Source organism: Gymnodraco acuticeps, unplaced genomic scaffold (genome assembly GCF_902827175.1).
Source record: "Gymnodraco acuticeps unplaced genomic scaffold, fGymAcu1.1, whole genome shotgun sequence".
Taxonomy (NCBI): Eukaryota; Metazoa; Chordata; class Actinopteri; order Perciformes; family Bathydraconidae; genus Gymnodraco; species Gymnodraco acuticeps.
In genome coordinates this window covers 346,245-365,519 of record NW_022990583.1, presented here as the reverse complement: position 1 = coordinate 365,519, position 19,275 = coordinate 346,245, and the positions used below count along the sequence as shown (strand labels likewise).

The 19,275-nt window shown below is 40.9% G+C and overlaps 2 protein-coding genes across 3 annotated transcripts; both read left to right on the top strand.

The window, feature by feature from the left end:
- The first annotated feature begins 69 nt into the window (after positions 1-69).
- Positions 70-8,824, top strand: zgc:66448 (uncharacterized protein LOC327401 homolog). Its single transcript, XM_034227921.1, has 2 exons — positions 70-495; positions 4,017-8,824. The coding sequence occupies exons 1-2, from the start codon at positions 120-122 to the stop codon at positions 7,529-7,531; spliced, it is 3,891 nt and encodes a 1,296-aa protein (XP_034083812.1). The 5' UTR covers positions 70-119; the 3' UTR covers positions 7,532-8,824.
- Positions 8,825-9,347: 523 nt separating this feature from the next.
- Positions 9,348-18,988, top strand: LOC117553846 (zinc finger protein 3-like). 2 transcript variants are annotated; one of them, XR_004570198.1, is made up of 3 exons: positions 9,348-9,715; positions 11,088-17,055; positions 17,310-18,988. XR_004570198.1 is itself a non-coding variant. In XM_034227920.1 (2 exons), the coding sequence occupies exons 1-2, from the start codon at positions 9,604-9,606 to the stop codon at positions 17,963-17,965; spliced, it is 768 nt and encodes a 255-aa protein (XP_034083811.1). In that variant the 5' UTR covers positions 9,348-9,603; the 3' UTR covers positions 17,966-18,988. The 2 variants fall into 2 exon arrangements, 1 of the variants encoding a protein (XP_034083811.1); XM_034227920.1 differs by lacking the exon at positions 11,088-17,055.
- The last annotated feature ends 287 nt before the right edge of the window (positions 18,989-19,275 follow it).

The window sequence follows — 19,275 nt, the reverse complement described above, 5'->3', positions numbered from 1 at the left end:
AGCACAGATGGTTGTCAATAATGGGTCTTTTATTTTGAAAATGTCAACCGGAAGTGTCATTAGTTTTTCATACTGGCAACATGAGCATGATCCTGGATAAGGGGGTGTATGGGTGAAACATGGCCGACCCATCGGAGTCTCCCAAACGACCGAAATCCCCTGCGGAGGAGGTGGACACATCTGGGGGGAAGACTGAGACCGAGGCCGAGGAGACGGGATGCAGCTCAAATCCAATGGATGAAGAGACACACAATGATCCCGCAGAGAGCCCCGACACTGAGCAGAGACCCAGCTTGGGGAGAGACGGTAGTGCCCGCCATCCTGAGGTTAGTGTCGAGTCCGGGGCTGGAGCCGGAAAAAAGACATGTAATCCAGCAGAGCAGGCGGAAAAAATGGCCGAGGCTCGTGTAAACGACCACCCGTTTTACGACTGGTCCGAAACAGAAGACGGCGATGCAGAGGAGAAAACACACATGGATGCAGATGATAAGTGTGGTATGCTCACGTTTGTTAATGTTTTTTAACTGTTAGCTTTAGCCTGCAGGCTAACGTGAGCGCTCACTGCCGCTTCAACTATGCTATGTTAATTACCATAACAAAATATGCTAGCATCCTGCTAAATAAGATGTGATCAGCTTAGATGGATAGCTGTGTTGGTTGCATGCAATTTGTGAGTTCAGCTACAGATATGTTGTTTACATCTTTTCACACATACACTTTGTTTTATTTATTAATTTGTTGTATTCCACTTGGGGCAATTATTATAAAACAAAATGTGGTCACAGTTTTTTTTGTAGCCCATATTGGAAAGGAGTTTGTTTGTTTGTAGCCTTTATTTAACCAGGTGAAGCCCCCTGAGATCAAACGATCTCTTTTTCAAGGGTGACCTGCAGGACATTAGTTACACATGTAACATAAAAACAACGGAACAACAATAAGGATGACATACAACATAATGTACAGGGTACAGTTTACAAACTCTATTTACAGTGACGGGTACCATGAGTATCAAACAGCATGTCAGCCAGCTGAGTTTTAAAATGATGCAGGGGAACCAAAGTGCTCAGTTTTAAACATGTTTGCAGACTGTTCCAATTTAGTGGAGCTGCACAACTAAAAGCTTTCTTCCCTAAGACAGTCCTAGCACTTGGCACATTTAATAAAACAACATCATGAGATCTCAGGCAATATGTACTTTCAATTCGTCGAGAGATCGGAGAGCAGATATAAAAAGGTAGTTTACCCAACATGGCTTTGTAAATGAACATGTACCAATGACTGAGCCTCCGTACAGTTAGTGAAGGCAGACCTGCCTTGGCATACAGGGTACAGTGATGAGTAAGTGCTTTACAGTTAGTAACAAATCTCAGGGCACTGTGATAGGCGGCATCTAACTTTTCCAGGCAATGGGCAGGTGCATTGATATAGATCAGATCACCATAGTCCAGCACAGGTAAAAAGATCACAGTGACTAGCCTTTTCCTGGCTTCAAAAGAGAAACAGGACTTGTTTCTGAAAAAGAAACCTAGTCTAACCCTCAGCTTTTTAAGCAGGTTATTGACATGAAGTTTAAAAGTAAGACAATCATCAAGCCAGATACCAAGGTATTTATAACTGGTAACCACTTCAAGTACTTGTCCTTGCATAGTAACAATATCCAAAACAGGCTCTGGTATCTTTTTAGCTTTTGAAAATAGCATTACCTTGGTTTTATCAACATTTAAAAGAAGCTTAAGTTCAGCGAGCTGAGTCTGAATAATGTTAAAAACAGCCTGTAATTTAACACCAGCCTCCTTAATGGAGGGCCTGCACAGTACATCACGGTATCATCAGCATAAAAATGTAAAGTAGCTTCATCCACATTTTCATCTAAACTGTTGATATATATGGAGAATAAAAGTGGACCTAAAACAGAACCTTGAGGAACACCATTAGCAATGTTTAACCACTCAGAAGACAGCCCATCAAAGTGAACACATTGGGACCTTTCAGAGAGGTAGTTCACAAACCACCCCACTGCATGGCTGGATATGCCGATACTGAGTAGCCTCTGCTTTAAAATGCGATGATCAACGGTGTCAAATGCTTTGGAAAGGTCAATAAATAGAGCTGCACAACTCTGCTTATTATCCAAAATACTAGTAATGTCATTTACCACTTTCATTGTGGCAGTGATGGTGCTGTATCTCTTTCTGAATCCTGACTGATGTCTAGACAGGATATCATTTATACATAAAAACTCCTTTACTTGGTCACTCACAAGTCGTTCGAGCACCTTAGCCAGAACTGACAATTTGGAGATTGGCCTATAGTTATTTAAAATAGTTGCCTCCCCTCCTTTTAGTAAAGGCAAGACATAAGCAGACTTCCATACTTTTGGAATTGCATTTGTGCTGAGGGAGAGGTTAAAAAGAGAAGTAAGAGGAAGAGCAATAAAATCTGCAGCTAACTTTAAAAAGAAAGGTTCTAGGTTGTCCGGGCCAGCCGGTTTCCTAGGATCTAACTTGGATAATGCTTCATGAACAATAGTTAAAGGAGTAAAACTGAAAGGGTTTTCCAGACCACATTGTTCAGAGTCAAGGATTGGAGCGTTCACAGAAGCAGAAGTACAGTCAATGACAGAATCAAACAGAGAGCCACAAGACACAACATGCTTATTAAAGCAATTTAGCATAGTAGCCCTGTCTGATATAATGCCAGATGCTGTGGTGAGGCACGGAGGTAGCTCATTTGGGATCTCACCAGTGGAAATCGATTTTATGGCTTTCCAAAATTTCCTAGGATTATTTAGGTTTTCTGTGGTAACTGACAAATAGTACTTTGATTTAGCACTTTTTATTTGAGATGTGAAGCTATTTCTTAGCTGTCTAAAGCGTAGCCATTCTACCTCTGAGCCTGATTGCCTAGCCTTAGCCCAAGCATTATTTCTCTCATGAAGTAGACTGGACAGCTCAGCAGAAAACCAGGGATTGTTTCGTCCCTTCACTCTAAATGTACGCAGAGGTTTATGTCTATCTATAATTTTCATAAAACCAAGATAAAAATAAGACCATGCAGTTTCTACATCAGCACACAGATTGATTTTACCCCAATCAAAATCAAACAGATCATGTAAAAAAACCCTGCTCCACAAAGTGTTTTTTGTCTCTCTTTGTGATGATACGTGGTTTAACCTTTTGGACCTTAGTGTCCCTAATTGTGGCTACAACACAGTGGTCACTCACATCATTAGCAAATACTCCCACAGATGAGTATTTATGTGGAATATTTGTTCAAATTAGATCAATTAAGGAGGATTTATTTGGGGACTTAATATTTGGGCGAGTAGGACTGTCTATAATCTGGGAGTAGGGATGCTCCGATCGAGATCGGCCGATACTCACTCTCTACCGATCGACCGGTGCTCTCTAAACATGCCGATCGCATGACGTAAAATATATGACACTTTTTTAAGGTGTCCGAAAAAGACAGTAAAATAGCGGTATGCAAGAGTTGAACAGTATGAAGCAGAAATCCTTCAGCTCCGCCCGCCGGACCGGTGAGCGGAGCGAAACACACAAGAGTTAGACCTAACACACTTAGCTATTTTATCTACCTCTGGAACTAGCTAAACTAGTTATAAATATATTTATTCTTCACTGTCGGGTCACTCATTACTGAGCTGCATGAGATACTGACAGGCTGTCAGGAGAGAGAGAGAGGGGGAGAGAGGAAAAGAGAGCGCTTCTGCTAATTTCTCCCGTGTTATTATCCAAAGTGAATGTAAACTTAAAAAATAATGTACATCATTTGAATGTAATAATTAAGTTGATTGTTGTTTGTGGAAGCTCCAGTGAATGAGCCCCATTAACTGAGTTTTAAACATCACTTTAAATGGAAGATTTAAAGTGATGTTTAAATCTTCCATTTAATCGGTATCGGCCGATACTGATTCCGGCAATCGGCCCCAAAATTGGCGATAAGAGCATCCCTAGAAAGGAGCGTCATCAATTTGTATTGTGTTTTTTCTCTTGCAGACCCCAAAAATTTACCAGAGAGTGATGGAGGGGTGCAGCAAGATGCACATGTTGATGATAATATTAAAAAGGATGCAACTGAGGAGAAAACACCCCATCCTGATGAGAAGAGCCAAGAGAAGCGACTGACTGAGGAACCTGTGGAAGAAGTTATCAAGAGAGTGGGTGTAATTGAAGAGGCAGACCAAGAAGATAGTGCTAATTTGACAGTTAAACCGAAAAAGGGCCGTTTGGAGTGCAAAGAGTGTGGCAAGAGCTTCACCCGACGCGAGACCTTCAACCTTCACCGTCACTTTCACGCACATGAGGATGAGCTCACTCCACTCACCTGTAAAGAATGCGGCCTTAGCTTTCAGCACCGTAGCAGCCTCATCAAACACAAAATTGAACACAAAGAGAAGGAGGAACAGCTTGCTTCTCCAAAAAAGGAGGAGGGTACATTTAAATGTGCAGAATGTGAGAAGGTGTTCTCCACAGTGGATAAGCTGAGGGACCACAACTGCTGCAATACAGCTGAAAAGCCTTTCCGCTGCCCCCTGTGCCGCCAAGAGTTCCAGCTAAAGATGGCGGTCACCAAGCACATGGTGCTCCACTCCTGTGATAGCATCTATACATGCCAAGAGTGCAACCTAACCTTCCCAGACAGCATGGCACTGCGCTACCACAAGCGATCTCACACCGGCCTGAAACCTTATGAATGCCCAGAATGCGGCTTGGTTTTTAAACACTACTCTGTCATGGAAGATCACCGCCGCAAGCACACGGATAACGCACGCTCTCACTTGTGCAACATCTGCGGCAAGACTTTCAAGTACAGCAGCCTCCTCCATCAACATCAGTTTCTGCACACAGGCCAGAAGCCCTTCCGCTGCCCTGAATGTGGTAAAACATTTGCCTTTGCACAAAACATGAAGGCACACTGCCGCCAGCACAGACTGCGCCAAACCAACTCCTCAACTGAGCAGCCCAGCAAGCCGGCATCCGCACAGGAGGCAGGCAGAGGGCCGGGTAAAGAGAACAAACACCAGAGCGAGGAACAAAAAGGCACATTCAACTGCCCCCTCTGTCCCCTGACATACCTAATACCAGCTGACTTGAGAGCCCACATGCTTATTCACGAAGCTGAGTATGAAACACTGGAGAGAACCCCCAGACCCCCAAATGGGAAAAGCAACCATTGGGACATAGGATACACCTGTCCCCACTGCCCAAGCATTTTTCGTGAGGAAGCCAGTTTAGATCGTCATATTAGGAGTGGACACAATTCTGTAGCTAAATATTTAGAAAAGGCAGCAACACCGCCTCAAATTCAACATACTCCATTAAGCAGTGATAATGTACAGGGGAAAAAGGAAAGTGATGGCGTAATCAATAAGTTCAAGTGTTTAGAGTGTGGAAGAACCTTCCGCCACTCCTCAGTGTTAGAGCTGCATATTCGCGTACATTCTAAGGACAGGCCTTACAAGTGCAGAGTGTGTGACAAGGGCTTTAGATTTAGTAGCTACTTACAGCAACATCTCATCATCCATACAGGCAATAAGCCATACACATGTCCAGACTGTGGAAAGAAATTTGCTTTCCATCAGAACATGAAAACGCATCAAAAGCTGCATCAGGAAAAACCATTCCGCTGCACCAGCTGCCGCAAAGGCTACAGCGACAAGACCCAACTGCAGCATCATATGTTATCACACAATGGTGACAAACCTCACAAGTGTAACCAGTGTGACAAGAGCTTTGCGTTAGCCTATCTGCTTCGGGATCACATTAACACACACACAGGGCAGAGACCTCATCAATGTGATGAGTGTCACAAAACATTTTCTTGGCTTAGTAGCCTGCTAGTACACCAAAAGATCCATTCTCGCAAACGCCAGGGTTTGAACCAGTATAATTCTTTCCCGATGGGCGCTAGGATTAGAGGCAGGGGTAGCAGGGGGAGGAGAGGGGGGAGGCCCATAATGGGCTGGTCCCAACCAGTGGGGAGCTCTGGGCCTCAGTTGTCTCCGTATTCAGTTTCTGCACTGAGCGATGCCGAGTTGCACAGAAGGGTGGTCCAGCCACAGCAGTCGATGCTCTCGTCACACATGGATGTACAAAAGGAGCCGTGGCTGCCAGAGCTACACCCACAACCGGTGCAGTGGAAGGTGGATGGCGGAGAGGTAATGCCCGTACCACAGCAGCAACACGCAGCACCTCAGCAGAACCAGTTTGACAGCCAATCAAATCAGGGTCAGCAGCAGCACCATCAGAGTGGTCCAGGCTGGCCAGATAGCCCTTTGATAACTCAGTCAGGCCCCACATCTGCTCTGAGTTCAGAGTCATCTCACATGAAGGACAGTGCACCTGCTATTGTCAGCTCCCACATGGTAGCCGTGTCAAAAAAATCCAGCGCTTCCACAGTGAGTGAGATAGAGCAGCAAAGGCTGCCCAAGCCCGTTATTTGGAGTAGCCCGCCCACCTCCACAGTGCTGGCTTCCACAAGCTCTCTGCAACATGGTTTTTCTACTCCGTTGTCTTTCATAGACGGCAGGGCTCTGTGGAGCATCAGACCTGCTCTTCTGGCAAATTCACAAAGCTCTCCAAATAAGCTGGGTCAAGAGCTTCAACTGCCACGATGGGCAGGTGTCCCAGTGTCCATACAAAAGGAACCATCCACACATACTAAAAAAGAGGACACTAGAGTGTGGGACCTAATTAATCCTCAAGTTATACCGTCGACTGTTATTCATACAGAGAAGCCATGGAACGGCTGTGAGCTGCCAAAGCAGTGGGTTTCAGGCTTACCAGGTGTCTCCACCTCAGCTCAGATAGACCAAAGCAGTGCTATGCCAATGTCAACTCCTGTTTCCCACGGGGTAGGTAGCACATTGTGGAACTTACAGACACCACCAGGAATTCCAAAGACTGTAAACCCTGAAAAATTAGTAAATGCTCAAGATTTTCAGCTGCAGCAAAAGCAGGTGTCATCTGCCTGGCCCAGTGTACAGAGTCAGACAACGACACAAAAGGTTCCGCTCTCTATTCAATACGAGCCTCATCGTTTTGGCCAGGGGTTGGGAACGCATGTATGGGGCTTCCAAAGTAATCAAACGCTGCTCACTGGGCAACTTAAACCAGGGACTGGACAGGAGCTGCAGCAACAGCCAATGGTAACAGCCACTCAAATAATCATAAATCAGCCATCTCCTTTTTTCTCAGCTCCCCTTGCTCCGCTCCCTCCTCTCGCTCTGCCTGGCCCACACCCTCTTCACTCTGTCGCAGTTGGCTCACTCTCAAGACCTCCACACCCAAATATTTTTTTTGCACCACAGGCAGTAATGAGCGAGAGGCCACACATGCCACAGACCCTGCCCCTACCTCAGTTTTCCCAACGGACAGAAACTCACAAACTTGGCTCCCGTTTGCCTTTTGCCCAAGAACGACTTCTCCAGTGCATGATATGCGGGTGCTCTCTTCCCCGGGAGCTGGATCTACAAATGCATTACATGCAACATGCACAAGGAGAAATTTGACCGTTCTATACTACCAACAATTCTTAGTTTGTTTTATAATTTTCATTTAGTGGAACCTCATTTATTTCACCATTTGTGTTGATTTGCTAATTGAGTGGATGGGCATTAGAAGAAAACAAGCTAGTGAAGCAAGTGAAACTTTATTTAGTATGCACACTGAAATCACGGTGAAATACTTTTAGCTCCAATTAAGCCTACACAGTGTTGTCTGTGATATAGGGTGTATACTAGTGCCATTTCAATTAGTTTAACTGTCTTTATACATTTGTTATTCAAATAGTTAACTGGTTTAAACAACTTCTGAGGGTAGCAGATAAATGAGGTTCTCCAGTCTACATTTCATTTGTTGCCAATGACCTTTAGATTTAGATAATATTAGTACTTTTAAGGCTCTATTCATATGCCTGAACCATTTGAACTGTGTTTCTTCATGTACAGTATACTGTGTGCCTTTTTATGAGTACAGTCTGCATGTCTATTGTTTTGGTATTTTAGGCCTAGTTTGTGCTTAAGGTAGACTCAGCAATGTGACCTCACTCCGAAAACACAGAGGAATTCTTTCTCATAGTAAAGAAATGTAGACATTTTGCTTCTGAGGAGGAGAGGATTGGGTTGATGGCTATTGGCTGGGTCCAAATATCACAAAAGTTAAGTTTTCATCATGACCATTTGTTAAAGTGATGATTGGGAAAAGACAGAAAAACGTGTCATTAAACAAATATTGATAAAACGGTTGTCAGGTAGTGACATTATTAAATGAAACTTGAATTTGTGTGACTGTTGTCATTAATATTTATCACAATGGCAAAAAAAATAACACTGACAAATACAATGTATGCAATCAGCCCAGTCGAATTCATGACTGATGTTCTTTATAATTAGGCTACTGTTAACTGTTGAATACCATGTCATTTCTGACCAGAATGACTATTTCAGATTGGAATGTAACCTAAGTCCACTTTTGAGTACAATGCAATGTATTTTTTTGTGAATACTGAATGATATAATTCCATAACTATAGATTTAGCTGATTACAGAATTCCCCCTCCGTTGTGAAAATGGGCATTTGAGTAGGTTTGGCGGCCCAACAAGTAAATCTTCATTACTACTGTATAATAAATAGTCCATTTGTACAAAAAATAAAACCTGTTCCTGTTTTTCTTAACATTCAATGTCTTACGTTTCAAAAACATGTCCCCTTCTACCTCTATCCACTGTTTTAGCATGGAAATAATTAAAATGTTCCCATGATGTCTACATATTGTATTAAATAAAACCTGCCTTTGACTACAATGTTGTGATGTGCACTATTTCTCAGGGTTAAGATACAGCATTTCAACATTCTTATTAGAGAGGATTCATTAATACAAATTCATTTTAATTATGGTTTGGAAATATTTTATATACTGCACACATTTCTTTTTCTTCAACAATAGGTAAAGATAGTTAACATTAGCTTTTTAAGGTTTTGGATAATTTTTATTTTGTAAACAAAAGTACAGAAATGGTAAATTATGGTAAATCTATTCCACATTTCCTGTACGAAATTAATAAATCAAATAGGACTAGAAACCCTAAAAAAACAATAGGCCTATTACTAATTCGTAAAATAATGAGGGAATGCAAAGTTTCTTAACTCTATATTTCTCATATATATATATCAAAACATATATATATGCTTTATATATGTGTCCAAAAAATGTTTTTTTTATAAATTCATGTATTATAATTTCAACGTTTTATATTAGTGTGTTGGGGGGAACATTATTTTGTAGATTTTACATTCAGACTTTCTGCGCTTTCACAAAACCAACGAAGAAGAATCCACTTCCGCCGAGCGATGCATGTGTGATGTGTGAAAAACAGCTAGCTGTTCACCATCCCTCACTAAAAACATTACATGCTGCTGCCTTGTTATGTGACAGATTAGTATATTCTTTATTTTTCACCTCAGTTCTGCGCGGAGTCATTTATAATAATAGCAACAAACACATTAAAAACAACTGTGGCGCTGTTAAGCTAACGAGCACTAGCAAGAGGAAGCTAGCACTACCACACGGAAAGACTCCAAGATGGACGAAGCTGCTGCAGAGATCAGAGAGGACGGAGCTGAAAACAAGACCCACGATGGAGACACCACATCTGAAAACAACGTTGATCCATCGGCTGAGGACACCGCAGATGGTGAGTCGGCTTTAGCCGTCAGTTAGCTTAACGTGGTTAGCATGATCAATACACCACTATTGTGTTTAGGCGTGGTGACCTCCTACCCAAACTGCAGGGACAGGAACATAGAGACTGGGCGGAAGAGCTGCGAATAACGATACTAACGAACCATTAACAATAAGCATGTTGCATTAATTTCAATTGTCGGAGATCCACCCACTGGCCTGTTTTATATTTCATTATTGATGGATGCTCACTTCTGTTTATATTGAAAACCCAAGCGACCGTCCTTAAACAAGCGAATGTAGATGTAAAGGTGTTGTCAGTATGTAAATCTGGTTTTATTTAGAATCATATAAGAAATGCATAAATAGCAGCAGTAGTAGTGTTGTGAAAGAAAAGGCTAACCGTAGCTTGTGACCACGCCAAGCTGGGAAACCTTAGATATGAAAGCTTACATGTAATTATTATTGTTTTGTTTTAAACGGTTAAACACATTGAAATATTATCTTCTGAAATCTGATGACATCAAGCACAGTATAGTCATCTATTTCGGCCTAAAATGAACACACCTCATACTGAAGCACTGCATTATGAGGCTCAACTATACACTGAGCTTGATAGTGGATCTTATATACATATGTAATCTTTTTGTTTCATCATAACCTAAATACCCTAATGTGATGTTTCTGAGAGACAAAGCAAGGCACTTAAATATCTCCATGAAAGCTGCCTCCTCTCTGAACATCATTTCTTCCTTTGGGGTTGTTCCAAGTACCTACATTCATATATGCTCAGCCAAATGCACAGATGTAGAATTCAGAAATTAATCGATACAATTATTGGGGTTGTTCTCTAGAACACTGACTTTCTTAATAATTATGGATCATGGGGGGGGGGGGGGGGGGATTTTTGTTTGAATTTATAATGGCAATGTGATAAAAAAAACGTTTACTGTTCTTTAAAAGGGAACAATAAGGAGTTGTGTCACTCAAAACGAATCTTTGTATTTCAAAAACATGACTGTCGATTTAGATATTATCAGTATTTTTAAAGTAAATTGGTAATGATTGCCAAAATATTTACTACAATTGCAGTCCGATTTACAGTTAAGCATTTGCGGGACCCTTGGTGATGCACCACAATGTATTGAAATGTGGCGATTTGTAACATTTTGCTATTTAAAAATGCAAAACTGCAGCAACCCTTTTAAATAACTGAACTTCACAAAGGTCATTTGGCTTTAGCACTGAATGTATTAGCCCCTCTGTACACTTTAATCACACTTTAAAATAAAGATATTTGCACCTGTGTTTTTGTTATTTTTGTCTTTCTTTCTCTGGAAACAGTAGGTGGCTTTGACCTCCTCTTTTCCCCTTTCTATTTTTAGGGGTTGGGGTTTTCTGCTGTCGGGATTGTGGAGAAGCCTTCAGAGAAGAGGCAGCTTTCTTGGAGCATCGCCATCAGCACCCACAAGAAAGTGTGCATTTAGACAAACAGTTGGATGGTTTACATGATGCAGAAAGGGACAATGAAACAACTAATTTCTGTACTATATGTTCACTATCATTTGTGGAACCAAGTGAATTTATATCGCATATGGAAAAGTGCCATGACCAAACCTTGCAAAAGGAGTCTGGCATTCAAATAACTTCTGGGATAACAAAGCAACACACCTATGAATGTGCAGAATGTGGGAAATGTTACTTTGTGATCGGACACTTCCTCAACCATCAGCGCTCACACAGACAAGCCTCCAAATCTGTTTTTCATGATCTTGAACATTTGAAAAAGAAGTCATTTCAATGCGAGTCTTGTGGGCGGAATTATTCTCGAGCTTCAGCTCTCGATGCACACCGTCGTTGTCATGAAGGAAAATTAGTCAAGTCACGAAACAAGAATTCAGCAGAAGCATTTCACACTGAGGAGTCAATCGTTGAAGCCAAGCCCGGTGAAAGCCAGACTCCTGAGGTTACTCCTGAAAAAACCTTTAAGTGTTCATGTGGTAAAGCTTTTACTGCCATGATGCGCCTTAAAACACATCAACGATTTAGCCGCAACAGTCTATGCTCTCCAGAAGAAATGAAAGAAAAACCTAAGAAAAGCTGCAATGAGTTTTACTGTGATGAGTGTAAAAAGGCTTTCACTGGACATATTGCCCTCTTTAACCATCAGCGATGGCATGCCAATCACTCTGATGATTCTGCGGAAAGGTTCCCATGTGAGGAATGTGGCAAAGTATTTATGACACTAACATTCTACTACAGGCATCAGCGCATGGCGCATAGTGAGGAGACCCCAGCAAAGTCGTTTCTTCACCAAGTCTGTCAGCTGCAGAAAAAGGCATTTGAATGTAAAGATTGTGGACTGAAGTTTTCGAGGGCTTCAGCACTTCACTCCCATCAGCTTAATCACACGGATGTTTATGGAGAAACAGAGAAGGAGTCTCATGTGAGTACCTCTCTGCTACCTCAACAGAAAACTTTGGATAACGAAAGAAAAGAGACTAAGCAAGAACAAGTGACATCAGAAAATGTGCCTCCTATAAGTGTGGTTGAAGAAGACTCACATGCAAATGAGAGTGATGAAGACTTGGACAGTTATGACCCTGGGGACTTTATTGTTCAGGTGATCAGTGCAAGTGAATCTGAGGATGAGGCCGCCCAAGACACTAATCCTGATCTTGAGCTGCTGTGTGAATCGGATCAGGAAAATAAAAATGAAGGCGACACTGGAGTTTCCCCCAGTAATCTTGTTTTAAAACCAGAGATGGATTTGAAAATTGTAGAAATTGACTTTGAGCAAACTGATGAACAATGTGCACTGATAGCGAAAGAAGCCGAGAATAAAACGACAGAAGAAAGATTTGATTGCCCAGAGTGTTATCGTTGGTTTTCTAGTGCTTCATCACTGCGCGTTCACAGAATGTGGCATGGCGTTCGTAAGAGAAAACAGCAGAATCCAGGTCAGTCTGTGGCAGTTCACACATGTGACACATGTGGCCACGAATCTAATAGCTATGCAGCGCACTGCAGTCACATTCAACAACACACAAATCCTAAAAGAAACAGTGATGGTGAATCAGAAGGATTAGAGACGAAAAATCTAGTGTGCAATGAGTGTGGTAAAAGCTTCTCACGTTTGTCTGCTTTAGTCTCTCATCAGCTGCATCATCCCAAAAAAAAACCATATCAATGCCCAGATTGCATGATGTCTTATTCTTATGCAGCTAGTTTTGTTAACCATGTGAAAAACTGCTCGGCACAAAAGAAGGGGAATATTTTGGTCAGTAAAAAAGAATACAATCCAAAAAAGACCCTTTTAGGCCCAAAGATTTATCATTGTGAACAGTGCGGGAAGGGGTTTTGGTCTTTAGGAGCTTATTCCCACCACAAGCAAAGTCAGACTGAGTGTACAGATTTAAGGCTTAGAAAAGGTGCCCCCGGATCTCTGCACTCTGTTAATGGACACCAACGGCCCAAGGTTGCATGTCCAGTTTGTGGTAGAAAGTTCCGTCACAAGGGCATTATGGCATTGCACATGCGAAAACATGAAAACGGAAATCACAAATGTGAACTGTGCAACAGGTCGTTCCGTCTTTTTTCCAGCCTTCTCAGACACCAGGTTGTGCATAGTGAGTTACTCCCACCACCCATTAAGTCTTTTCAGCATCAGGTAGAGCAGTTGAAAAAGAACACATACAGCTGTCCTGACTGCGGGAAGCTGTTTTCACGGGCCAAAGCACTTCAGTTTCACATGAAAAGCCATGGGTACGAAACTGGTCACTCGCCATCATCGCCAAGATCCACTGTCATGCTGGAGGACCTGCAGTGTGCGACATGCCTCGCACATTTTAACAACAAAGCTTCTTTGCGGGCTCATCGCAAACTTTGCATTAAAAGAGAAAGTCAAGTAGTTGATTTTAAGACAGAACCCTCAGAAAATGAATATACTCAAAAGGACAGTATGGATGTTGGCACACAGGGAAGCTCTGAGCAAATAACACTACATACTGAAGTAAAGCAGGAACAAGAGACTGTGCAACCAATGTTAGAAAATCTAACGGGTGAAGGCAAATCAGGCAACCCAAGCAAAACAAATTTAAAATATAAATGCAAAAAGTGTGACAGAAGCTTTTCAGTGGCTGGAGCTTTGAATTTTCATAAAATAATTCATGCTGATGATGACAAATCTGAAGCAAAAGCAAAAATGGCTGTGTCTCTAATGCTTAAAAAACCTAAAGAGGAAGAGCCAAGTAAAGGACATTTTCACTGCTCAGAATGTGGGAGGAGGTTCATGTCTAACTCGGCCCTCGGCTCCCACAGAAGATGGCACAAAGAAAAGAAATTAACACGGTCCTTGCTAAAAGATGATGAATTTAAATCTGCTAAAAGCAAATCAGAGGATGGACCTTTTCAGTGCCAAAAATGTGGCAAACATTTTTTTGACCGTCGTGTTCTCCAGCGTCACAAGATGTTTAACCCTCTGTGTCAAACAAAAACGGAGCCAGAGCTCGATTCAAACCAAAGCGTTGAGAGCCATAGCAGACTGAACAAATCTACATTTGTATGTCTAGAATGTAACACAACATTTGAGCAACAATTTCTTCTAGCTGCCCACTATGAAAATGAGCATAACACACTAGAAACTGCCGATCATGCAGAAGACGGGCTCGCCATGGTTGACCAGGAACCAAAACAGGTTGATGTAAACTTCAGTCGGAGTGAGTTAATGTCATCAATATCGAAGCCAAAAGCTCACCAGTGCCCCATCTGCTCTATGACTTTTGCTAAGGCAAGAGGTCTGCATGCCCACAAATGGCAGGCCCATTCCAAAAGGACAAAAAGTAAAAATAAGATCATTTTGAAGATAAAAAACAATGCCTCAAGCAGTGAAGTCAAACGGACAGAACAAATTAGTAATGTTGACAAAGAAATGAAGAAAACTAGAGCAGCCCCCCCACTTGTAAGATATGTTTCCTGCCTTGACTGTGGGAAGCAGTGCAGTTCTACAGAGACCCTGTTTGACCATAAGAAAGTGTGCCACGAGATAAAGGAAGAGAAGATCCAAACACCTGAAACCGTAGCCGAGGTTTCCCCACCACTAAGCCGTCTATCAGAGCATATGGCAAAATGCCTATTCAAGTGTGATAAGTGTGGGAAAGCTTTCCAAACAGAGGAACACCTGGGAACCCATAAGACCAAGGCAAAGAGCCGCCCGTATTGTTGCGCCCTGTGCTGCATCGGATTTTGGTCTGAGAATCAGCTGCAGCAACACCTCGCCTGGCACGATGAAGTCCGTTGTCGTCTACCCAACGAGGTTCGGTATAGGATTGGCGCTGCTCTGACCTTAAAGCCTTTAAAAGCCAACGTCCCCTCTACTGACACAAAGGGAATGTCCTGTTCATCAGAGAACCAGTCACAAAAAAGCCATAAGTGCCAACATTGTGGCAAAGCCTTTCTTTCACCAACTGCATTACAAAAACACGAAACACAGCACTGTAACAACGACTCGTATCATTGCTCCATTTGCCCCAGGACCTTCAGTGAAATACAGGACCTTATCGATCATCACCAGGAATGTATTGGTGATTACAAAAGGCAGAATGATGCTCCTGCTGCCGTCTCCTCAGTAGATGCTGATAGCCTTACTTGCCTTGAATGTGGAACTACTTTCTGTCAAGAAACTGATTTGCACAAGCACTACATGGAGCATGCCCATGGAGTGTACTATACTGTACAACCTGAAAAGGACTGAAGTGAAAACACTGTAGATTGTTTTGGAGGATGCCAAACTACTTAAATATGTTCAACTGCATAATTATAAGATAGAAATGTGTTTAGGCTAAGTAGAAAGTAGGCATCTCCTTTTTGTTTGTAGACTATTTGAAATTCTTATATATAAAAAAAAAACATGTATTTTCTTTTCAGGCATCCGTTACACTGGATTGGTAACTGTGCAAATGTTTAAAAAATAACCTCTTTATATAAATTATGTTGTAATGTCACAATTATTTTGAGCCACCGGTTGATTTGTTCCATTATGATTCGAATTGTGAAGAGTTGAACCGTGGTTATCTTTTTGGTGAAAATTGACTTGAGTATGGTAGTTTATATCTAGATATATAACAAAAGGATTGGAAACATATATGCGTACATGTTTGTCATCAATCTGAACAGTGCGGCTGACTCGCTACATATTTTCAAAGATTATGAATTTAAATATTTCTGCACAACTAAGATATACTGAATTTGCTTGTGTCCTTTAAATACCTGAGGTACAGGTTATCACAGCCATTAACTACCAAAAAACACATTTAAATTTCAAATAATTGTAAGTTATGTACAAAAAGTTTAGCATTAATTGATGTAGAAGCTCCCATGCTCTTTCTTTTTCAGTATTGTGTTTCTTTGTTGTGGATATACTATTCCTTATGTAAACTAAAATAGTGCTTAAGTTCATGTAGGATAGTTGTTTGTTTACTGTGCCACTTAAGTATTTGGATTATAGAAAAGATGTTACTTTGTTTTATTAATTTGTGAAAAACATTTTTTCTTAGATGACCATTATACTTGTTTAACTTGCTGTTTCCAAATAAAAAAAAAAAAGCTAAAAAAAAGTTGCAAAATAAAAGTTACTAAAATATTTGATACGTGTAACGTGAATTACTGGGTTGTGTGATTCATATAGCTTTATTTTTGTTAATCTAAATGTTTGTGGAATTGTTTTTTTTTTTTTTTTTGACTAAGCACTGGGCGTGCTGTGTGTAATATTACAATTTTACATTTCAAAACCTAACCACTCGAAACCAGTCATTTCAAAACCTGGCTTGTAAGTCACATGTTCGTTTTTAGTCATTAACAACTAAAGAACATCGGTCTTGACATCAGACATTGAATCATTTCACACAGAGAATATTATGGATATAGTTTCCAGCAGAACATTTATATCATTTTTTGGTGTTAAATAATAGTAAAGTTAATTGATGCATTATAAACCTAAAAAAACATTTTGATTTGACAATAAGTGGTGCTTTTTTACTTAATGTCTGAAATTATTCGTTTTTTGTGTTAATTGAAAAATAATGTACTAATTTCTAATCATAACTATCACATTGCTTTCCTGCTTTCATGTATTTGGACATTTAAAGAAGTCTTAATTTCAATGCATATTGAAGAAATGTGCCACCTAAGTCTGAGCAGAATAAGTCTGAGCAGCTGTGGTATACTTATTTGAGTGGTGCTCTCCAGGCTCCATAGATGGGTCACAGATGGTCTCCTTATTTTACAGACAAGCTCAACAAGGCTAAACATTGTATTTGTTTCACTTGACGAAGAGGAGAGCCACATCTCAGTCTTGTAAGTTGTACCTGCTGCAGTTAAACCTTGGTCACTTTAACAGTAACGCTTTTTTTCTATCTGTTACGAAACAGCAAAATGTCAGCTTGAAAATCATCGATTTAAAAAAATATATTAATCAAATCTGAAGATATATGCTAGTTTGCTTTATATACTATACAACAACTTAATGAGTTTATTTAGAATTGAGAAATTATAATTCATGACATTTTATTTGTCTTTGTTAAATTAATTGCTCCTTTTTTCTTTTCTAGTCAAACAGGACAGCATTTCATGTGAGGAATGTGGACTGAAGTTTACACAATGGAACATCTACCAGACCCACCTGCACCAACATGCCCTGGAAGAGGGAGAGGAGGAAGAGGAGGAGGAAGAGGCCCAGATGGGAGACGACATGAGTCCTGTGTCAGAACTGGATTCTGTGAGAGGAGTCGATGGAAAAAGCCGAGATGTAGACATTAATGGTGAAGCAGATGAGTGTGACACAAGCAGTTTATTGCAGATACAACCCACAGGATTTACTGAAGATGTGCGGGACGCCGGAACAAAGGAGCAATTTGGGAAATATCATACTTGCTTAGTCTGTGGGAAGGTTTATACATATCTGGTTTCATACCAGAAACACCTACAGCTGCATGAAAACCTGCCACCTACAACTAAAAGTCCACCAAGTGTCCCTAATTTACAGGAGCATCAGTGTCCGGACTGTGGGATGTCATTTAGCAGGCGAGCACGGCTTCTTGGTCACATGAGAGTCCACAGGCCATCCAAATCAAAACCTCCCAGATGTGATCAGTGTAGCATAGACTTCAGGTCGATAAAGTCATGGATGAATCATGTCGTCCTCCATAGAAAGAAACCGTTTTGGTGTTTAAGTTGTGCCAAAGGCTTTAAAATGAAGATTCTCTAGATAACCACATGCGCAGTCACACTCTGATGAAACATACGTGCCATATTTGCCACGAGAGTTTCCACGTATCAAAACAGCTCAGGATCCACTACAAAACCCACAGTGGAGCGAAACCTTACCAGTGCACATTCTGCGGGGCAAGCTTCTTCAAACGTGGAAATCTACTTTTGCACCGAAAAAAGCATCTAAGAGCTTATGCTGGGTTCAACGGGATGCTTCGAGGTTCCAGGAAGCGAAGAAATAAATGGAGGAACAATTATCTGGCTAGTGTCAAAGAGGAGCCAGAAATTGATACATACGTGGAGCAAAATAAAACTCAACAGCCTTGTGAGTCTGGGGATCATGGGAGCTCTGAAGAGTCCGATTGTGGGGAGCCCTTACATCACTTCAAGCTTTCAAAACCACCAGGGTCTGCTCGGTCTGGTCCACATGACAAATGGAAATCAGAACCTGTACAGCCCCCAACAGGACAGGAGCTGGCTGAGAGTGAATCACCAGAAAATAACATGTACAGAGAACACAAGTATTGGGAGTGGGAATGTGTTGAATGTGATATGGGCTTTGATGAAGTGGCAAAACTGCATTTACATTATGTAAAGCATGCTACTGGGGAGCTGCCGATACCACACGATGATGTTGAAGATATTTAGGGTGGAAGGCTCACATAAGCATTTTTTTTCTTACTTTGTCGACCATTTATTTTTGCATTTTTTACTGTTTAAAGAAATATGGTGAATTAGCAATTGTTGATAAATGAACTTGTAGAATTGATACTTATTATCTAGTGTGCTGAGAATGATTTTAACTCTAACCCACTGTTACATTTAAATATGTATAATGTCCTTGGGGAGATGATAAGGAGTTTCTACAACAGATTAACTATTAGTGTCTGATGCTATGAGATTGTACTACAGTTTTTGAATGCATGATTTTGATATGTAAACTGAGATGAAACAAAGTGTTGCAAAAGAAAAGCTACTTCCCCTTTCCTTCTTAACCCCAAATAAAATGAAATGCATTCAACATATTTGTGTTAGTCTGTATGTGTTTTTGGATAATACCATATATGTTTTGACAATTGTGTGTGTGTGTGTGTGTAGTATTATAGGAACGGCTGAGATATCTGAGAGTGGTAAACATATATATCCATACATGAAAAGACAGCAAAGGTACGTGTGCAGGATTTCTGTGCATAACATTTAAACATCTCAAACTAGAAAATAAAACTGAACAGAAAAGTGAAATATGTACATGTTGACAGTGAAAGATAAAAATCTGTAAAAGTAACATTAGGATATTATTTAAATTAG

What these genes read in the sequence shown, in the direction of transcription:
- zgc:66448 (XM_034227921.1), top strand. Translation starts at nt 120, where the DNA reads ATGGCCGACCCATCGGAGTCTCCCAAACGACCGAAATCCCCTGCGGAG. An exon ending in GGATGCAGATGATAAGTGTG is followed by an intron (nt 496 to 4,016) that starts GTATGCTCACGT and finishes TTTCTCTTGCAG; the next exon opens with ACCCCAAAAATTTACCAGAG.
- LOC117553846 (XM_034227920.1), top strand. Translation starts at nt 9,604, where the DNA reads ATGGACGAAGCTGCTGCAGAGATCAGAGAGGACGGAGCTGAAAACAAG. An exon ending in GGCTGAGGACACCGCAGATG is followed by an intron (nt 9,716 to 17,309) that starts GTGAGTCGGCTT and finishes TTTCTTTTCTAG; the next exon opens with TCAAACAGGACAGCATTTCA.